The 19,741-nt window shown below is 36.1% G+C and overlaps 1 protein-coding gene across 1 annotated transcript in view; it reads right to left on the bottom strand.

Moving 5' to 3' along the window:
• Window positions 1-19,741, bottom strand: part of LOC126203111 (uncharacterized) — a 175,691-nt gene that overhangs the window by 106,766 nt on the left and 49,184 nt on the right. Inside the window, exons 4-5 of the mRNA XM_049937355.1 lie at window positions 6,686-6,888; window positions 2,473-2,752 (exon numbers count right to left, since the gene is read on the bottom strand). Of these exons, the coding sequence (XP_049793312.1) occupies window positions 2,473-2,752; window positions 6,686-6,888 (483 nt within the window). The remainder of the gene's footprint in view (window positions 1-2,472; window positions 2,753-6,685; window positions 6,889-19,741) is intronic.

Here is a 19,741-nt window from a genome sequence, read left to right as displayed (position 1 = left end):
GTGTTGATAGAATAGGTGTGACAGGGTTTCAGAGAAATTCTGCTGGATGCCAGTCTTTCCATTGCTGATCTTTAGTTTGAAGCACAGTGGCATCTGGCAACAGAAGGAATTGTGTGAGCTGCAGTTGAAGAAGTGTAAGCTAGTAACTGTGGTCCCAAAATGATGTAAAAGTATGACAGATATTTTATGGCAATTACATTTACAACATTTTGTACTTTAATTCTGGTTATGTACAAAAGTGTTGGTGCTTTGGGTGTATTTTCTTTTTTGCTAATGGTGAAAAACAATTTTTTCAATATAAAAAGATAGAATATCTGTGCAAAGATAAGGAGCATGTCAACGTCATACTTCTGATCTAAGAGTGAAGAGCATTTTGCTAACTTTTGACCAGAGCCCACAGAAGCCTACTCAAAATTCAACCAGACATCTTTTAATCTCCTATATGACAGGCAAGTGTTAAGGTGACCTATGGACTGAAATGCACAGTGAGTAAAATTTTTGCAAGCTTTTGGATTTGATGAAAAAAGGAAATGTGTTGACATTAATAATACTCGCTTAGATAAAATATAAGACGTATTTTTATTACAATTAATTTTCGTGTCAGTGCTAAAGTTAACAGGTATAACATGGGTGTAGGGAGAACCAGAACACTCAGAAAATCATTGAGCAGGATTGTATTTTCATTATTTTTGTAATCGTCATTGGAAATAGTGGCATTGAGCAGGATTGTATTTTCATTATTTTTGTAATCGTCATTGGAAATAGTGGCAATCTTCAAACAATATTTGATAAATGTTAAAAGGCAGTCTTGATCACAAATACACATTTATATTAAAATGGTGATCAGTTTCATTCTATTTTAGACCATCATCAGACCACACTCCAAGGTGGCAAGCAGGGACCAAGTATGGTTTGATGATTATCTAGAGTACATGGAAACTGGTCACCATTTTTAAATAAATGTGTACATGCTCTTAATTTTTATTAAAAAATGATGTGCTCTGTTCCGCTTCCTACAAAACTGTTTATGAAGCATACTTTTCTGGGAATAACACAGTGCCAGGAATGAGTTATCCTGAAATACAGCAGATGACACTTTTTTTCTGAAAGGTTGCAACGATTTCTTATTCCAACAGGATGGAACTCCACCCCACTGGCTAAACAATTCATGAAAATTTCTCACTGAAAAACTGCCTCAGCACTGAATATGGCACATGGGACACAGACACTGCCCTACATTCGTGGCATCCAAGATCTTCAGACATGACCACATCTGATTTCTTTGTGAGGGTATGTACAACTCATGATGTAAATGAACTGAAATCAGAGTAACAGCAGCAGTGACTTCTGTCAATGAAAAAATCTAATATTAAGTGATATATTATTGCGTATACGGAGTCTGGTCAGCTGGTGGTGAAGACTGAGCTTTTGTAATAACATAGCAAAAAACCTTTAGAGTTTTGTGGGTATTTTACAATTTGTCCCAGTTCTGTAGCATGTTTTCATCAACAAACACAACCTGCTGTAATCAGATCATTCTCCACTAAACAACCTGCACTGAACATCAACAAAAACCTTAATTCTGGAAATAAGACTCAAACAGCAGTTACTTTGAAACAAAATGATAAAAAAGTAGGATGAATATTTTATAGAAGTTAAATAAGCAACAATTTGTAATTTAATTCCTGTTATGTACTCTAACGTCCCAAAGCAAATATGGTAAAAAGTTTTGTGATTGTTTACTTAGCACATTAATGTTGGCAGTATCACTTTTATGATATTTAACAATAAACTGCAACATATTCCATCATTTCAGAAACAGTGTGAATGAATTTGTTATTAGTAACTTACCTGACAATATTATGAAAAAGATAGATTACTACTCACCATATAGCGGAGATGCTGAGTTGCAGATAGACAACACAAAAAGACTGTCAAACAAGCAAGGTTTCGGCCAGAAAGGCCTTAATCAGAATTAGAGAACTTTCTCTCTCTCTCTCTCTCTCTCTCTCTCTCTCTCTCTCTCTCACACACACACACACACACACACACACACACACGCACACACACACACACACAGTCTGACTGCCAAGGCCAAATTGTGAGCAGCAGTGCATGATGGGAGAAGCCATCGATTTTTTCTTCTCTCTCTATCCCTTTTTTTTTTTTGGGGGGGGGGGGGGGGGAGAGCAGGTAAGGAGGAGGCTGGGGTGGGGAGGGAGAAGGATAGCAGGGCATGGGTACTGGATGGTGAAGTGTTGCTTCTCATTATTCCATCCTTGATTTTCCATTGTTTGAATGGTAACCTACTTGTTATACAGCAGTTTCTGTGACAATTCTTTCCATATATTCATATTCATTGTCTCTCTGACAGATTTTATGACAACTTCCTCCATACTAGATATACTGCTGCTTTTATCTGCCCCTTTTTCCAAAACTCTACAATTTTTTACAGGGGGAAATCAAACTTACAGAAAGACTCCCACTGAATTGTCCTATTAAACTTCCACTCTCTCCGGAGGTATTGGTGCTGGTACTGAGTATAGCTTGAGCAAGTGAGAGTGCTGGGGCTGCAACAGCAGAACATGGAATAGAGCACAGCGCCAACTGTAAAATGCGGCTATGCAGTGGCATGAGGTCTTCTACACGGATTAAGATTAAAGTCTGCAAGAACTCCAGCAGCATGCCAAGCTCTTCAGGTGGATCTGACTGGCAGTGCTGATCTAACAGCTTCTCCACGCCATCCTTAAAGCTGAAACAGTATACATGTTATAGTTTTCTTCCTACTTCATGCAATGTGTAAAGCTGTGGGTAAAACTTATCATAAACGAAAATTTTGATGGAATAATTTTGGCTTACAACAGTTATTTATCACAACAGCAGCTTTTTGAAGCTCACAACAAAAGGAGTTAGAGGTAATATGTTTTGTATGGTGTCATTTAGTGTGTTTACAAATGTGGTTTGTTAATCCTCTCAGCTACTAATTCAGGTGAAATTTTAATTACTTTTGATTTCAACTATGAACACATTCTTGGGAGATTGTACATAAATGAGCCCAAATCTGCACATACTTTGATTAATAGGAGTTATCAGTAAATAACTGTGAAATGCAATAATAACCAAAAGAAAGTACATCAAGGATAATGACAATGCAAGAGGGAGACCCCAGCAGCAGCAGCGGCGGCGACACTACTGTGAAATTTGTGCTGAAATGAACTAAATGCAGAGATGCCAAGTTTGAAAAGAAGCTATCAGTAATGGGGGCAAGAGAATTAGGGAGGGGGGGCATAGAAATATTTATAAAAAAAATTGACAGTAGAAATCTCTATTTGAAGCTTAATTATAATGCTTCGAAAGCAAGAATTTAGGCCTTTAACTCCCTTGGGAGAGCCAGTCCTGACAAAACTCTACCATCTGGTGAGCAAGATGTATGAAACAGGCGAAATACCCTCAGACTTCAAGAAGAATATAATAATTCCAATCCCAAAGAAAGCAGGTGTTGACAGATGTGAGAATTACCGAACAATCAGTTTAATAAGCCACAGCTGCAAAATACTAACACGAATTCTTTACAGACGAATGGAAAAACTAGTAGAAGCCGACCTCGGGGAAGATCAGTTTGGATTCCGTAGAAATACTGGAACACGTGAGGTAATACTGACCTTACGACTTATCTTAGAAGAAAGATTAAGGAAAAGCAAACCTACGTTTCTAGCATTTGTAGACTTCGAGAAAGCTTTTGACAATGTTGACTGGAATACTCTATTTCAAATTCTAAAGGTGGCAGGGGTAAAATACAGGGAGCGAAAGGCTATTTACAATTTGTACAGAAACCAGATTGCAGTTATAAGAGTCGAGGGACATGAAAGGGAAGCAGTGGTTGGGAAGGGAGTAAGACAGGGTTGTAGCCTCTCCCCGATGTTATTCAATCTGTATATTGAGCAAGCAGTAAAGGAAACAAAAGAAAAATTCGGAGTAGGTATTAAAATCCATGGAGAAGAAATAAAAACTTTGAGGTTCGCCGATGACATTGTAATTCTGTCAGAGACAGCAAAGGACTTGACAGAGCAGTTGAACGGAATGGATTGTGTCTTGAAGGGAGGATACAAGATGAACATCAACAAAAGCAAACGAGGATAATGGAATGTAGTCGAATTAAGTCGGGTGATGTTGAGGGTATTAGATTAGGAAATGAGACACTTAAAGTAGTAAAGGAGTTTTGCTATTTGGGGAGCAAAATAACTGATGATGGTCGAAGTAGAGAAGCTATAAAATGTAGACTGGCAATGGCAAGGGAAGCGTTTCTGAAGAAGAGAAATTTGTTAACATCGAGTATAGATTTAAGTGTCAGGAAGTCATTTCTGAAAGTATTTGTATGGAGTGTAGCCATGTATGGAAGTGAAACATGGACAATAAATAGTTTGGACAAGAAGAGAATAGAAGCTTTCGAAATGTGGTGCTACAGAAGAATGCTGAAGATTAGATGGGTAGATCACATAACTAATGAGGTGGTACTGAATAGGATTGGGGAGAAGAGGAGTTTGTGGCACAACTTGACCAGAAGAAGGGATCGGTTGGTAGGACATGTTCTGAGGCATCAAGGGATCACCAATTTAGTATTGGAGGGCAGCGTGGAGGGTAAAAATCGTAGGGGGAGACCAAGAGATGAATACACTAAGCAGATTCAGAAGGATGTAGGTTGCAGTAGGTACTGGGAGATGAAGAAGCTTGCACAGGATAGAGTAGCATGGAGAGCTGCATCAAACCAGTCTCAGGACTGAAGACCACAACAACAACAACAACAACAACAACAACAACTCCCTAGTAAGAAAGACAAGAAAGGGTACTCGCTGTTTAAAAATTAGATCTCGAAGTTACGTTTTTCAAAATACAAAACAGTTAAGGACATTGTACAATTGGTAAGCACAGTGAAAGGAATTTTCACAGCAATAAAAACTGAACTTTGTGGGTTCACAAAATGATGCAACGAAAAACATGGTGATGTCAAACTACTAAAATAAATTAAATAGCAAATTCCGTAATTTTGGCAAGGGTTATCTTACCACCGTAATTTTAGTCCAGAAATCATTATAACTATGGACAAATCATAATACCTGACACATCTGCAAATGTGATGAGTGGTGAGTGATGAGTGGTTGGTGTTTTAAGAGTGAAAAGATAAATGCATTTTCACAGACAGATGGAGTGACAAGGCTTTCATTGCCTACCATTACAATATGACATCTTCACTACTAGAGTCATGTTTCTGCACAACATGTGTTTGACCTCAATCTGCCCAGCAAACACAAAAATTGTTGTATCAGTTCAAAATTCCCAGTTTTTAACATTCGCCCTACAGTCCAGTCTTGGCTTCAAGCGATTTTGACCTCATAATGGACATGAAAAAATTTCAAGATACTGTCACAAACTGGCTAGAATCTCAGATGGCACAATTTTATGCAGAGTGAACAGGTCAACTTGATATGATGTATGATAAATGCTTAAATCTGCGTTATAATTATACAGAGAAGTAATGTAAAAGTGTAGAATTTATATAAAAAACTGCTTTAAGTATTACAATATCTTATTTTCAGCCTAATGGAGATTAGTTTCCAGACAGACCTTGTATACAGGAGATCAGCCTTACACTACACACACTTGGCTGACATTCTCTTTCTTTTAATCACACATTCATCATCAGAAGCACATTAGATGAGCTACATTTAACTTAACCTCTCATGCTAACGTCAAACAGCATGTTTCCATATTCAACACTTCATGTTCCGTAGCCCTTTGTTATTTTGTATGGAAAAAACACCACCAAGCACAGGAAAAATTTGGCAGGGACTGGATGGTTACCCAAAGGAACATAAGGAGATTTTTTGTTCATGTTCAACACGAACTGTCAAGAAAACTGTCATTTAACAGAGCCAGAATGAGCAAATGGGACTCGAGCTCCATTATAAGAAACTGGTTAGGACACGGATGTTACTCCAATCACCTTTATAACAAAACTGTTGATTCCCCAATGTGCCGTCAAGACAGTGAAGATGAAACTGAGTTAAATCATGTCATTTTAGTACGAACTAAATACCAGACACGGCAAACGAAATTATATGAAAAGTTGAACCAGCTGAATTTTCCGATGCTGACATCCATCAATGCTATAAGGATTTATATTACTGGTAATTTTTCAAAGATACAGACATCAATATTAAGTTACATTTGATGATGATAGTTAAATATGTATATCTATTTGTATGTTGCATTAATGTATAGTTTCAGTTTAGTTATAGATGACTACAATAAAATATGCAATTGTTGATTAGTACGTGGATATCACCTCAAACCAACTAAGTACAACAATAACCTAGTGTCCTCAATCCAGCTACCATAAAAGAGACAAAACAAGAGCAAGAGTTAATAAGAGCGGAAAGCAACGTGCATTGTATGTGGTAAAAGTGGAGGGATAGAATAAGGAGCCTCTGAACACTTGCACATTTGCTAAACCTTAATACACGATTTCTCTTGCTGCAGCTTAGTGAGTAGATATTTTTATTTTCACTGATAAAACAAATTATTTTCATACTCATTTAGACAGGTACAAAGAAGATTAACAGATAATTTATTCATGCAATCTTTGCCATTGTCAAATTTACAACTCAAAGAAAACCAATAAAATCACCTTGTATATGAAAGAAGAACTTGCCGTGTGTGGGTAATGGAGTTAACATCAGCGAAGAAATCTAATATCAGTCTCAGTAGAAATGTGTCTCTGGTTCTGAGAACTTCTTCTATACTCATGAATGCCACTGTCACAAAATAAAGTATATCTCCATCAGGTATTCCTCCTGATACACTGTCACATTCTGTTAGCAGCTTCAGTACCTGTGCCAATAAGGAAAGAGATAGTGATAAAACTTGTAGCTTTACTATTTCTGTAAAAGTTCATGACAACACATTGTTCTATTAGCATTCATTGAATAATAATAATAATAATTTAATAATAATAATAACAATAACAATAATAATAATAATAATAATTATTATTATTATTATTATCATCATCATCATCTTTACTTTCTCAGACGTTAAGTCTGGTTAGGAATGGAGTGACGCGGACCTTTATCAAGCGTCACTTCCTTTTTGCTATACGGTACATGTTATATTGCATTTAGGAACTTTCGGGTAATTGAACATGTATCAATAATTACGGATTTCTGTAATTGTATATATATATTTGGATGCAGCTGTATTGCATTGATGTATCGGTGGATATTGTGTGGTATGACTCCTGTAGTTGATAGTATAATTGGTATGATGTCAACTTTATCCTGATGCCACATGTCTTTGACTTCCTCAGCCAGTTGGATGTATTTTTCAATTTTTTCTCCTGTTTTCTTTTGTATATTTGTTGTATTGGGTATGGATATTTCGATTAGTTGTGTTAATTTCTTCTTTTTATTGGTGAGTATGATGTCAGGTTTGTTATGTGGCGTTGTTTTATCCATTATAATGGTTCTGTTCCAGTATAATTTGTATTCATCATTCTCCAGTACATTTTGTGGTGCATACTTGTATGTAGGAACGTGTTGTTTTATAAGTTTACGTTGTAAGGCAAGCTGTTGATGTATTATTTTTGTGACATTGTCATGTCTTCTGGGGTATTCTGTATTTGCTAGTATTGTACATCCGCTTGTGATGTGATCTACTGTTTCTATTTGTTGTTTACAAAGTCTGCATTTATCTGTTGTGGTATTGGGATCTTTAATAATATGCTTGCTGAAATACCTGGTGTTTATTGTTTGATCCTGTATTGCAATCATGAATCCTTCTGTCTCACTGTATATATTGCCTTTTCTTAGCCATGTGTTGGATGCGTCTTGATCGATGTGTGGCTGTGTTAGATGATACGGGTGCTTGCCATGAAGTGTTTTCTTTTTCCAATTTGCTTCCTTCGTATCTGTTGATGTTATGTGATCTAAAGGGTTGTAGAAGTGGTTATGAAATTGCAGTGGTGTAGCCGATGTATTTATATGAGTGATTGCCTTGTGTATTTTGCTAGTTTCTGCTCGTTCTATAAAGAATTTTCTTAAATTGTCTACCTGTCCATAATGTAGGTTTTTTATGTCGATAAATCCCCTTCCTCCTTCCTTTCTGCTTAATGTGAATCTTTCTGTTGCTGAATGTATGTGATGTATTCTATATTTGTGGCACTGTGATCGTGTAAGTGTATTGAGTGCTTCTAGGTCTGTGTTACTCCATTTCACTACTCCAAATGAGTAGGTCAATATTGGTATGGCATAAGTATTTATAGCTTTTGTCTTGTTTCTTGCTGTCAGTTCTGTTTTCAGTATTTTTGTTAGTCTTTGTCTATATTTTTCCTTTAGTTCTTCTTTAATATTTGTATTATCTATTCCTATTTTTTGCATGTATCCTAGATATTTATAGGCATCCGTTTTTTCCATCGCTTCTATGCAGTCGCTGTGGTTATCCAATATGTAATCTTCTTGTTTAGTGTGTTTTCCCTTGACTATGCTATTTTTCTTACATTTGTCTGTTCCAAAAGCCATACTTATATCATTGCTGAATCCTTCTGTTATCTTTAGTAATTGGTTGAGTTGTTGATTGGTTGCTGCCAGTAGTTTTAGATCATCCATGTATAGCAAATGTGTGATTTTGTGTGGGTATGTTCCAGTAATATTGTATCCATAATTTGTATTGTTTAGCATGTTGGATAGTGGGTTCAGAGCAAGGCAGAACCAGAAAGGACTTAATGAGTCTCCTTGGTATATTCCACGCTTAATCTGTATTGGCTGTGATGTGATATTATTAGAGTTTGTTTGGATATTAAGTGTGGTTTTCCAGTTTTTCATAACTATGTTTAGGAACTGCATCAATTTAGGATCTACTTTGTATATTTCCAATATCTGTAGTAACCATGAGTGGGGTACACTATCAAAAGTTTTTTGGTAATCAATGTATGCGTAGTGTAGCGACCTTTGTTTAGTTTTAGCTTAGTATGTCACCTCTGCATCTATATTAGTTGCTCTTTTGCTCTTTACATCCTTGTGCTCCTTTGCAACAGGCTTTTTGTTCTTCATTTATAATTTTGTTCTGGGTTGTATGTGTCATTAATTTCTGTGTAATGACTGCAGTTAATAATTTGTATATTGTTGGTAGGCATGTTATGGGGCAATATTTAGCTGGGTTTGCTGTGTCTGCTTGATCTTTAGGTTTCAGATAAGTTATTCCATGTGTAAGTGTATCAGGGAATGTGTATGGATCTGCAATGTAACTGTTAAATAATTTAGTTAGATGTGAATGTGTTGAGGTGAACTACTTTAGCCAGAAATTTGCTATTTTATCTTTTCCAGGGGCTTTCCAATTGTGAGCAGAATTAATTGCTCGGGTGACTTCATGTCACAAAATTATCACTTCAGGCATTTGTGGTATCATCTTGTATGTGTCTGTTTCTGCTTGTATCCACCGTGCATGACTGTTATGTTGTACCGGGTTTGACCATATGTTGCTCCAGAAGTGTTCCATGTCTGTTATGTTTGGTGGATTGTCTATTTTAATGTGTGTGTTATCTATTGTCTGGTAAAATTTCTTTTGGTTTGTGTTGAATGTTTGGTTTTGTTTCCTTCTATTTTCACTTTTTTTGTATCTTCTAAGTCGTTTGGCCAATGCTTGTAATTTCTCTATCTTTTCATCGAATTGCTCTATCGCTTCTAGTTGTGAGATTTTACCTAACCTTTTTCGTTTTTTGTCTGATATTTCATTTCTTATAAATTGTGTTAGCTGTCCGATGTCTTTTCTCAGTTTTTCTATTCTGATCTGTAGCCTGTGTTGCCATGCTGGTTTTGTGGGTTTCTTCTGTGTGTTGGTTGGTTCTGATCTCTGCCTAGTGTGTATATTTAGTGTAGTGAGTGCTCCTACATAAACCAGCAGTTGTAACTCTTCCATTGTTGTATTTTCATTTATTTTGTTGTGTATGATTGTGTTGATAGTTGTTATTGTTGTTTCGACTTGTGGGTTATTTGGTGGTCTATGCAAGAATGGTCTAATGTCTGTATTTGTGTCTCTGTATTCTATATATGTCAGCTGAAATTTCTCTTCTATATCTAACATGTGTGTCACTTCGTGTTCTATTTGTGCTTGTTCTGGTGGCTGTCTTAAGATGTCGTTTTCCTCTGATTGTTTAATTGATGTGTGTTGTTCTTTGTTCGCTCTGGGATGTTTAAGTCCATTACTGTATTTTCTTCTTCTTCTTCTTCTTCTGATTGCACATTATTTTGTTCTAGTATTTGTTGTACTTGTTGTTTGATGTTTTCTAATTCTGACTGGGGTATCCTGTTATTTTTTATTATTACACGGATCTGATCAGCTAGTCGTTGTTCTGTTAAAAATTTTAATTCTGGGTATCTGGTAATAAATGTTGTGTGTACTTGTGATCTGTATCCAGTTGTGTTGGTTCCTAGGTTTGTTGCTTGGTAATAACAGAACATGAGGTGTCGATTAACTTCATCTGACCATCTCATCCTCTGTCTTTGTTTTCCTTCTAGGGTGGTTGCAGGAAGCATATCCTGCAAAACACCTCTATTTGGATTTAAATCATTTTCCAGTTGGCTAGCAGTGTCATTACCATTGTGGGCGGGCATAGGGTTCAAGCGTCGTCCCCGACCATGACGGCGCTTGTCCGCGGCTTCTTTAGTTCTGTCCTGAACCAAGTAATCACACTAAAAGGGGGGTTAGCCCTATTAGTGGTTTGTTCTTTTCGTCGCCTTTTACGACTGGCAGAGCATACCGGAGGCCTATTCTTTTCCCGGGCCTCCACGGGGGTTATTATTATTATTTCTTTCCTTTCTCAGACCTTAGGTCTGGTTCGAAATGAAAGTGACGCGGACCTTGATCAAGCGTGACTTCCTTTTAACTGTACGGTATATGTTATATTGCGTTTAGGAACTTTCGGGTAATTGAACATGTATCAATAATTACGGATTTCTGTAGTTGTATATATGTGTTTGGATGTAGCTGTATTGCATTGATGTACTGGTGGATATTGTGTGGTATGACTCCTGTAGTTGATACTATAATTGGTATGATGTCAACTTTATCCTGATGCCACATGTCTTTGACTTCCTCAGCCAGTTGGATGTATTTTTCGATTTTTTCTCCTGTTTTCTTTTGTATATTTGTTGTATTGGGTATGGATATTTCGATTAGTTGTGTTAATTTCTTCTTTTTATTGGTGAGTATGATGTCAGGTTTGTTATGTGGCGTTGTTTTATCTGTTATAATGGTTCTGTTCCAGTATAATTTGTATTCATCATTCTCCAGTACATTTTGTGGTGCATACTTGTATGTAGGAACTTGTTGTTTTAAAAGTTTATGTTGTAAGGCAAGCTGTTGATGTATTATTTTTGCTACATTGTCATGTCTTCTGGGGTATTCTGTATTTGCTAGTATTGTACATCCGCTTGTGATGTGATCTACTGTTTCTATTTGTTGTTTACAAAGTCTGCATTTATCTGTTGTGGTATTGGGATCTTTAATAATATGCTTGCTGTAATACCTGGTGTTTATTGTTTGATCCTGTATTGCAATCATGAATCCTTCTGTCTCACTGTATATATTGCCTTTTCTTAGCCATGTGTTGGATGCGTCTTGATCGATGTGTGGCTGTGTTAGATGATACGGGTGCTTGCCATGAAGTGTTTTCTTTTTCCAATTCACTTTCTTCGTATCTGTTGATGTTATGTGGTCTAAAGGGTTGTAGAGGTGGTTATGAAATTGTAGTGGTGTAGCCGATGTATTTATATGAGTGATTGCTTTGTGTATTTTGCTAGTTTCTGCTCGTTCTATAAAGAATTTTCTTAAATTGTCTACCTGTCCATAATGTAGGTTTTTTATATCGATAAATCCCCTTCCTCCTTCCTTTCTGCTTAAGGTGAATCTTTCTGTTGCTGAATGTATGTGATGTATTCTATATTTATGGCATTGTGATCGTGTAAGTGTATTGAGTGCTTCCAGGTCTGTGTTACTCCATTTCACTACTCCAAATGAGTAGGTCAATATTGGTATGGCATAAGTATTTATAGCTTTGGTCTTGTTTCTTGCTGTCAATTCTGTTTTCAGTATTTTTGTTAGTCTTTGTCTATATTTTTCTTTTAGTTCTTCTTTAATATTTGTATTATCTATTCCTATTTTTTGTCTGTATCCTAGATATTTATAGGCATCCGTTTTTTCCATCGCTTCTATGCAGTCGCTGTGGTTATCCAATATGTAATCTTCTTGTTTAGTGTGTTTTCCCTTGACTATGCTATTTTTCTTACATTTGTCTGTTCCAAAAGCCATACTTATATCATTGCTGAATACTTCTGTTATCTTTAGTAATTGGTTGAGTTGTTGATTTGTTGCTGCCAGTAGTTTTAGATCATCCATGTATAGCAAATGTGTGATTTTGTGTGGGTATGTTCCAGTAATATTGTATCCATAATTTGTATTATTTAGCATGTTGGATAGTGGGTTCAGAGCAAGGCAGAACCAGAAAGGACTTAATGAGTCTCCTTGGTATATTCCACGCTTAATCTGTATTGGCTGTGATGTGATATTATTTGAATTTGTTTGGATATTAAGTGTGGTTTTCCAATTTTTCATTACTATGTTTAGGAACTGTATCAATTTAGGATCTACTTTGTATATTTCCAATATCTGTAGTAACCATGAGTGGGGTACACTATGAAAAGCTTTTTGGTAATCAATGTATGCGTAGTGTAGCGACCTTTGTTTAGTTTTAGCTTGATATGTCACCTCTGCATCTATTATCAGTTGCTCTTTACATCCTCGTGCTCCTTTGCAGCAGCCTTTTTGTTCTTCATTTATAATTTTGTTCTGTGTTGTATGTGTCATTAATTTCTGTTTAATGATTGAAGTTAATATTTTGTATATTGTTGGTAGGCATGTTATGGGGCGATATTTAGCTGGGTTCGCTGTGTCTGCTTGATCTTTAGGTTTCAGATAAGTTATTCCATGTGTAAGTGTATCAGGGAATGTGTATGGGTCTGCAATGTAACTGTTAAATAATTTAGTTAGATGTGAATGTGTTGAGGTGAACTTCTTTAACCAGAAATTTGCTATTTTATCATTTCCAGGGGCTTTCCAATTGTGAGTAGAATTAATTGCTTGGGTGACTTCATGTTGCAAAATTATCACTTCAGGCATTTGTGGTATCATCTTGTATGTGTCTGTTTCTGCTTGTATCCACCGTGCATGCCTGTTATGTTGTACCGGGTTTAACCATATGTTGCTCCAGAAGTGTTCCATGTCTGTTATGTTTGGTGGATTGTTTATTTTAATGTGTGTGTTATCTATTGTCTGGTAAAATTTCTTTTGGTTTGTGTTGAATGTTTGGTTTTGTTTCCTTCTATTTTCACTTTTTTTGTATCTTCTGAGTCGTTTGGCTAATGCTTGTAATTTCTGCTTCTTTTCGTCTAATTGCTCTGTCGCTTCTTGTTGTGAGATTTTACCTAACCTTTTTCGTTTTTTTTCCGAGATTTCATTTCTTATAAATTGTGTTAGCTGTCCGATGTCTTTTCTCAGTTTTTCTATTCTGATCTGTAGCCTGTGTTGCCATGCTGGTTTTGTGGGTTTCTTCTGTGTGTTGGTTGGTTCTGATCTCTGTCTAGTGTGTATATTTAGTGTAGTGAGTGCTCCTATATAAACCAGTAGTTGTAACTCTTCCATAGTTGTGTTTTCATTTATTTTGTTGTGTATGATTGTGTTGATAGTTTTTATTGTTGTTTCGACTTGTGGGTTATTTGGTGGTCTATGCAAGAATGGTCTAATGTCTGTATTTGTGTCTTTGTATTCTATATATGTTAGCTGAAATTTTTCTTCTATATCTAGCATCTGTGTCACTTCGTGTTCAATTTGTGCTTGTTCTGGTGGCTGTCTTAAGATTTCGTTTTCCTCTGATTGTTTAATTGGTGTGTGTTGTTCTTTGTTTGTTTGCTCTGGGATGTTTGAGTCCATTACTGTATTTTCTTCTTCTTCTGATTGCACATTATTTTGTTCCAGTATTTGTTGTACTTCTTGTTTGATGTTTTCTAATTCTGACTGGGGTATCCTGTTATTTTTGATTATTACACGGATCTGATCAGCTAGTCGTTGTTCTGTTAAAAATTTTAATTCTGGGTATCTGGTAATAAATGTTGTGTATACTTGTGATCTGTATCCAGTTGTGTTGGTTCCTAGGTTTGTTGCTTGGTAATAACAGAACATGAGGTGTCGATTAACTTCATCTGACCATCTCATCCTCTGTCTTTGTTTTCCTTCTAGGGTGGTTGCAGGAAGCATATCCTGCAAAACACCTCTATTTGGATTTAAATCATTTTCCAGTTGGCTAGCAGTGTCGTTACCATTGTGGGCGGGCATAGGGTTCAAGCGTCGTCCCCGACCATGACGGCGCTTGTCCGAGGCTTCTTTAGTTCTGTCCTGAACCAACTAATCACACTAAAAGGGGGGTTAGCCCTATTAGTGGTTTGTTCTTTTCGTCGCCTTTTACGACTGGCAGAACATACCGGAGGCCTATTCTTTTCCCGGGCCTCCATTATTATTATTATTATTATTATTATTATTATTATTATTTCTTTCTTTTCTCAGACATTATGCCTGGTCAAAAATGGAAAGTGACACGGACCTTGATCAAGCATGACTTCCTTTTAACTGTACGGTATATGTTATATTGCATTTAGGAACTTTCGGGTAATTGAACATGTATCAATAATTACGGATTTCTGTAGTTGTATATATAAGTTTGGATGTAGCTGTATTGCATTGATGTACAGGTGGATATTGTGTGGTATGACTCGTGTAGTTGATAGTATAATTGGTATAATGCCAACTTTATCCTGATGCCACATGTCCTTGACTTCCCCAGCCAGTTGGATGTGTTTTTCAATTTTTTCTCCTGTTTTCTTCTGTTTATTTGTTGTATTGGATATGGATATTTCGATTAGTTGTGTTAATTTCTTCTTTTTATTGGTGAGTATGATGTCAGGTTTGTTATGTGGTGGTGTTTTATCTGTTATAATGGTTCTGTTCCAGTATAATTTGTATTCATCATTCTCCAGTACATTTTGTGGTGCATACTTGTATGTAGGAACTTGTTGTTTTAAAAGTTTATGTTGTAAGGCAAGCTGTTGATGTATTATTTTTGCTACATTGTCATGTCTTCTGGGGTATTCTGTATTTGCTAGTATTGTACATCTGCTTGTGATGTGATCTACTGTTTCTATTTGTTGTTTACAAAGTCTGCATTTATCTGTTGTGGTATTGGGATCTTTAATAATATGCTTGCTGTAATATCTGGTGTTTATTGTTTGATCCTGTATTGCAATCATGAATCCTTCCGTCTCACTGTATATATTGCCTTTTCTTAGCCATGTGTTGGATGCGTCTTGATCGATGTGTGGCTGTGATAGATGATACGGGTGCTTGCCATGAAGTGTTTTCTTTTTCCAATTTACTTTCTTCGTATCTGTTGATGTTATGTGATCTAAAGGGTTGTAGAAGTGGTTATGAAATTGCAGTGGTGTAGCCGATGTATTTATATGAGTGACTGCCTTGTGTATTTTGCTAGTTTCTGCTCGTTCTATAAAGAATTTTCTTAAATTGTCTACCTGTCCATAATGTAGGTTTTTTATGTCGATAAATCCCCTTCCTCCTTCCTTTCTGCTTAATGTGAATCTTTCTGTTGCTGAATGTATGTGATGTATTCTATATTTGTGGCATTGTGATTGTGTAAGTGTATTGAGTGCTTCTAGGTCTGTGTTACTCCATTTCACTACTCCAAATGAGTAGCTAAATATTGGTATAGCATAAGTATTTATAGCTTTTGTCTTGTTTCATGCTGTCAATTCTGTTTTCAGTATTTTTGTTAGTCTTTGTCTATATTTTTCTTTTAGTTCTTCTTTAATATTTGTATTATCTATTCCTATTTTTTGTATGTATCCTAGATATTTGTAGGCATCTGTTTTTTCCATCGCTTCTATGCAGTCGCTGTGGTTATCCAATATGTAATCTTCTTGTTTAGTGTGTTTTCCCTTGACAATGCTATTTTTCTTACATTTGTCTGTTCCAAAAGCCATATTTATATCATTGCTGAATACTTCTGTTATCTTTAGTAAGTGGTTGAGTTGTTGATTTGTGCTGCCAGTAGTTTTAGATCATTCATGTATAGCAAATGTGTGATTTTGTGTTGGTATGTTCCAGTAATATTATATCCATAATTTGTATTATTTAGCATGTTGGATAGTGAGTTCAGAGCAAGGCAGAACCAGAAAGGTCTTAATGAATCTCCTTGGTATATTCCACGCTTAATGTGTATTGGCTGTGATGTGATATTATTTGAATTTGTTTGGATATTAAGTGTGGTTTTCCAATTTTTCATTACTATGTTTAGGAACTGTATCAATTTAGGATCTACTTTATATATTTCCAATATTTGTAGTAACCATGAGTGGGGTACACTATCAAAAGTTTTTTGGTAATCAATGTATGCGTAGTGTAGCGACCTTTGTTTAGTTTTAGCTTAGTATGTCACCTCTGCATCTATATTAGTTGCTCTTTTGCTCTTTACATCCTTGTGCTCCTTTGCAACAGGCTTTTTGTTCTTCATTTATAATTTTGTTCTGGGTTGTATGTGTCATTAATTTCTGTGTAATGACTGCAGTTAATAATTTGTATATTGTTGGTAGGCATGTTATGGGGCAATATTTAGCTGGGTTTGCTGTGTCTGCTTGATCTTTAGGTTTCAGATAAGTTATTCCATGTGTAAGTGTATCAGGGAATGTGTATGGATCTGCAATGTAACTGTTAAATAATTTAGTTAGATGTGAATGTGTTGAGGTGAACTACTTTAGCCAGAAATTTGCTATTTTATCTTTTCCAGGGGCTTTCCAATTGTGAGCAGAATTAATTGCTCGGGTGACTTCATGTCACAAAATTATCACTTCAGGCATTTGTGGTATCATCTTGTATGTGTCTGTTTCTGCTTGTATCCACCGTGCATGACTGTTATGTTGTACCGGGTTTGACCATATGTTGCTCCAGAAGTGTTCCATGTCTGTTATGTTTAGTAGATTGTCTATTTTAATGTGTGTGTTATCTATTGTCTGGTAAAATTTCTTTTGGTTTGTGTTGAATGTTTGGTTTTGTTTCCTTCTATTTTCACTTTTTTTGTATCTTCTATGTCATTTGGCCAATGCTTGTAACTTCTGCTTCTTTTCATCTAATTGCTCCATTGCTTCTTGTTGTGAGATTTTACCTAACCTTTTTCGTTTTTTGTCTGATATTTCATTTCTTATAAATTGTGTTAGCTGTCCGATGTCTTTTCTCAGTTTTTCTATTCTGATCTGTAGCCTGTGTTGCCATGCTGGTTTTGTGGGTTTCTTCTGTGTGTTGGTTGGTTCTGATCTCTGCCTAGTGTGTATATTTAGTGTAGTGAGTGCTCCTACATAAACCAGTAGTTGTAACTCTTCCATAGTTGTATTTTCATTTATTTTGTTGTGTATGATTGTGTTGATAGTTGTTATCGTTGTTTCGACTTGTGGGTTATTTGGGGGTCTATGCAAGAATGGTCTAATGTCTGTATTTGTGTCTTTGTATTCTCTATATGTCTGCTGAAATTTTTCTTCTATATCTAACATGTGTGTCACTTCGTGTTCTATTTGTGCTTGTATCTTCTAAGTCGTTTGGCCAATGCTTGTAATTTCTGCTTCTTTTCATCTAATTGCTCTATCCCTTCTTGTTGTGAGATTTTACCTAACCTTACCTGTCTTAAGATTTCGTTTTCCTCTGACTGTTTAATTGATGTGTGTTGGTCTTTGTTTGCTCTGGGATGATTGTGTCCATTACTGTATTTTCTTCTTCTGATTGCACATTATTTTGTTCCAGTATTTGTTGTACTTGTTGTTTGATGTTTTCTAATTCTGACTGGGGTATCCTGTTATTTTTTATTATTACACGGATCTGATCAGCCAGTCGTTGTTCTGTTAAAAATTTTAATTCTGGGTATCTGGTAATAAATGTTGTGTATACTTGTGATCTGTATCCAGTTGTGATGGTTCCCAAGTTTGTTGCTTGGTAATAACAGAATATGAAGTGTCAGTTAACTTCATCTGACTATCTCATCCTCTGTCTTTGTTTTCCTTCTAGGGTGGTTGCAGGAAGCATATCCTGCAAAACACCTCTATTTGGATTTAAACCATTTTCCGTGTGACTAGCAGTGTTGTTACCATAGTGGACGGACATAGGGTTCAAGCGTAGTCCCCGACCATGACAGCGCTTGTCCGAGGCTTCATTAGTTCTGTCCTGAACCAACTAATCACACTAAAAGGGGGGTTAGCCCTATTAGTGGTTTGTTCTTTTCATCGCCTTTTATGACTGGCAGCACATACCGGAGGCCTATTCTTTTCCCGGGCCTCCACGGGGTTTATTATTATTATTATTTCTTTCCTTTCTCAGACATTATGTCTGGTTAAAAATGGAAAGTGACGCGGACCTTGATCAAGCGTGACTTCCTTTTATTTGTACAGTGTATGTTACATTGCATTTAGGAACTTTCGGGTAATTGAACATGTAACAATAATTACAGATTTCTGTAGTTGTATATATACGTTTGGATGTAGCTGTATTGCATTGATGTGCTGGTGGATATTGTGTGGTATGACTCCTGTAGTTATTATTATTATTATTATTATTATTATTATTATTATTATTATTATCATCACCACCACTCATGCAAAGATATTTCATGATTACCCGCTAATGATTTTTTTTGACTCAGGATAGTTTTGAATGTCCCAGATTCATATTATGTTGCATGAGAAAGAGAGAGTAGAAAGTGGGAGAGAGATCACTCTATTGACCTTTCCATTTTGTTTATGCAAGTTGCAAACCCCTGCCCCTAGAGGGCTCAGAATGGTGGTGTGTAATGAAACTATGTTGGTGTATGATGAAACTAAAAACATGAATTTTGCTACGTGAGAAATAGCATACTGAAATCGAGTTTCAAATTCAAAGAGTTCGTCCACACATGGAGCACCCTCTCCTTCAGCATGACAATGTCAGATCACTCCGACATATGCAACTATCTGACACCTTTTGTTCACCAACATTGACCGTCCTCCATACAGTACTGACTTGGCCCCATCAAATTTTCATCTGTTCCTAAATCTTAAAGAACACCTCGATGACTTTAGACTGATACCAGCGAAGAGGTGTGAGCAACGGTGAGTTTGTGGCTCCATCAACAATGTCAAACAGTCTACAGTGACAGTAACAAACTGGTCTCTTGTTGGGAAAAATGTGTTCGCCACCAGGGTAACTACGTTGAGAAATAAGTATGTAGACATGAGGAACAAAGATGTAGAATGTTAATGAAGTTTGTTTTATCTAAACAGCTTCAAGGGTTTTCACATAAAAAATTCGGAGCCATAACTTTTCAAAATGCCCTCATATCTCTGCTTCACAGAAAAAAGGAAATGTTTTTTTGCAATTCCATGAAAGCTGTCCTAATTGAGCAAGAGAGTTGGGAAAGGTGCCATTCTGCAGCATTTTTATGCTCTTTCTGGTGATATACAACACAAGACAGGTTTTAATTAAGAAATTTTTTGCAAAATATAAACTGAAATTTTGATTAAAATTACACAATTTATAATCTTTAAAATATTTC

This window comes from Schistocerca nitens, chromosome 9, assembly GCF_023898315.1.
Source record: "Schistocerca nitens isolate TAMUIC-IGC-003100 chromosome 9, iqSchNite1.1, whole genome shotgun sequence".
Lineage (NCBI taxonomy): Eukaryota > Metazoa > Arthropoda > Insecta > Orthoptera > Acrididae > Schistocerca > Schistocerca nitens.
This window is presented reverse-complemented; position numbering and strand designations above follow the sequence as displayed.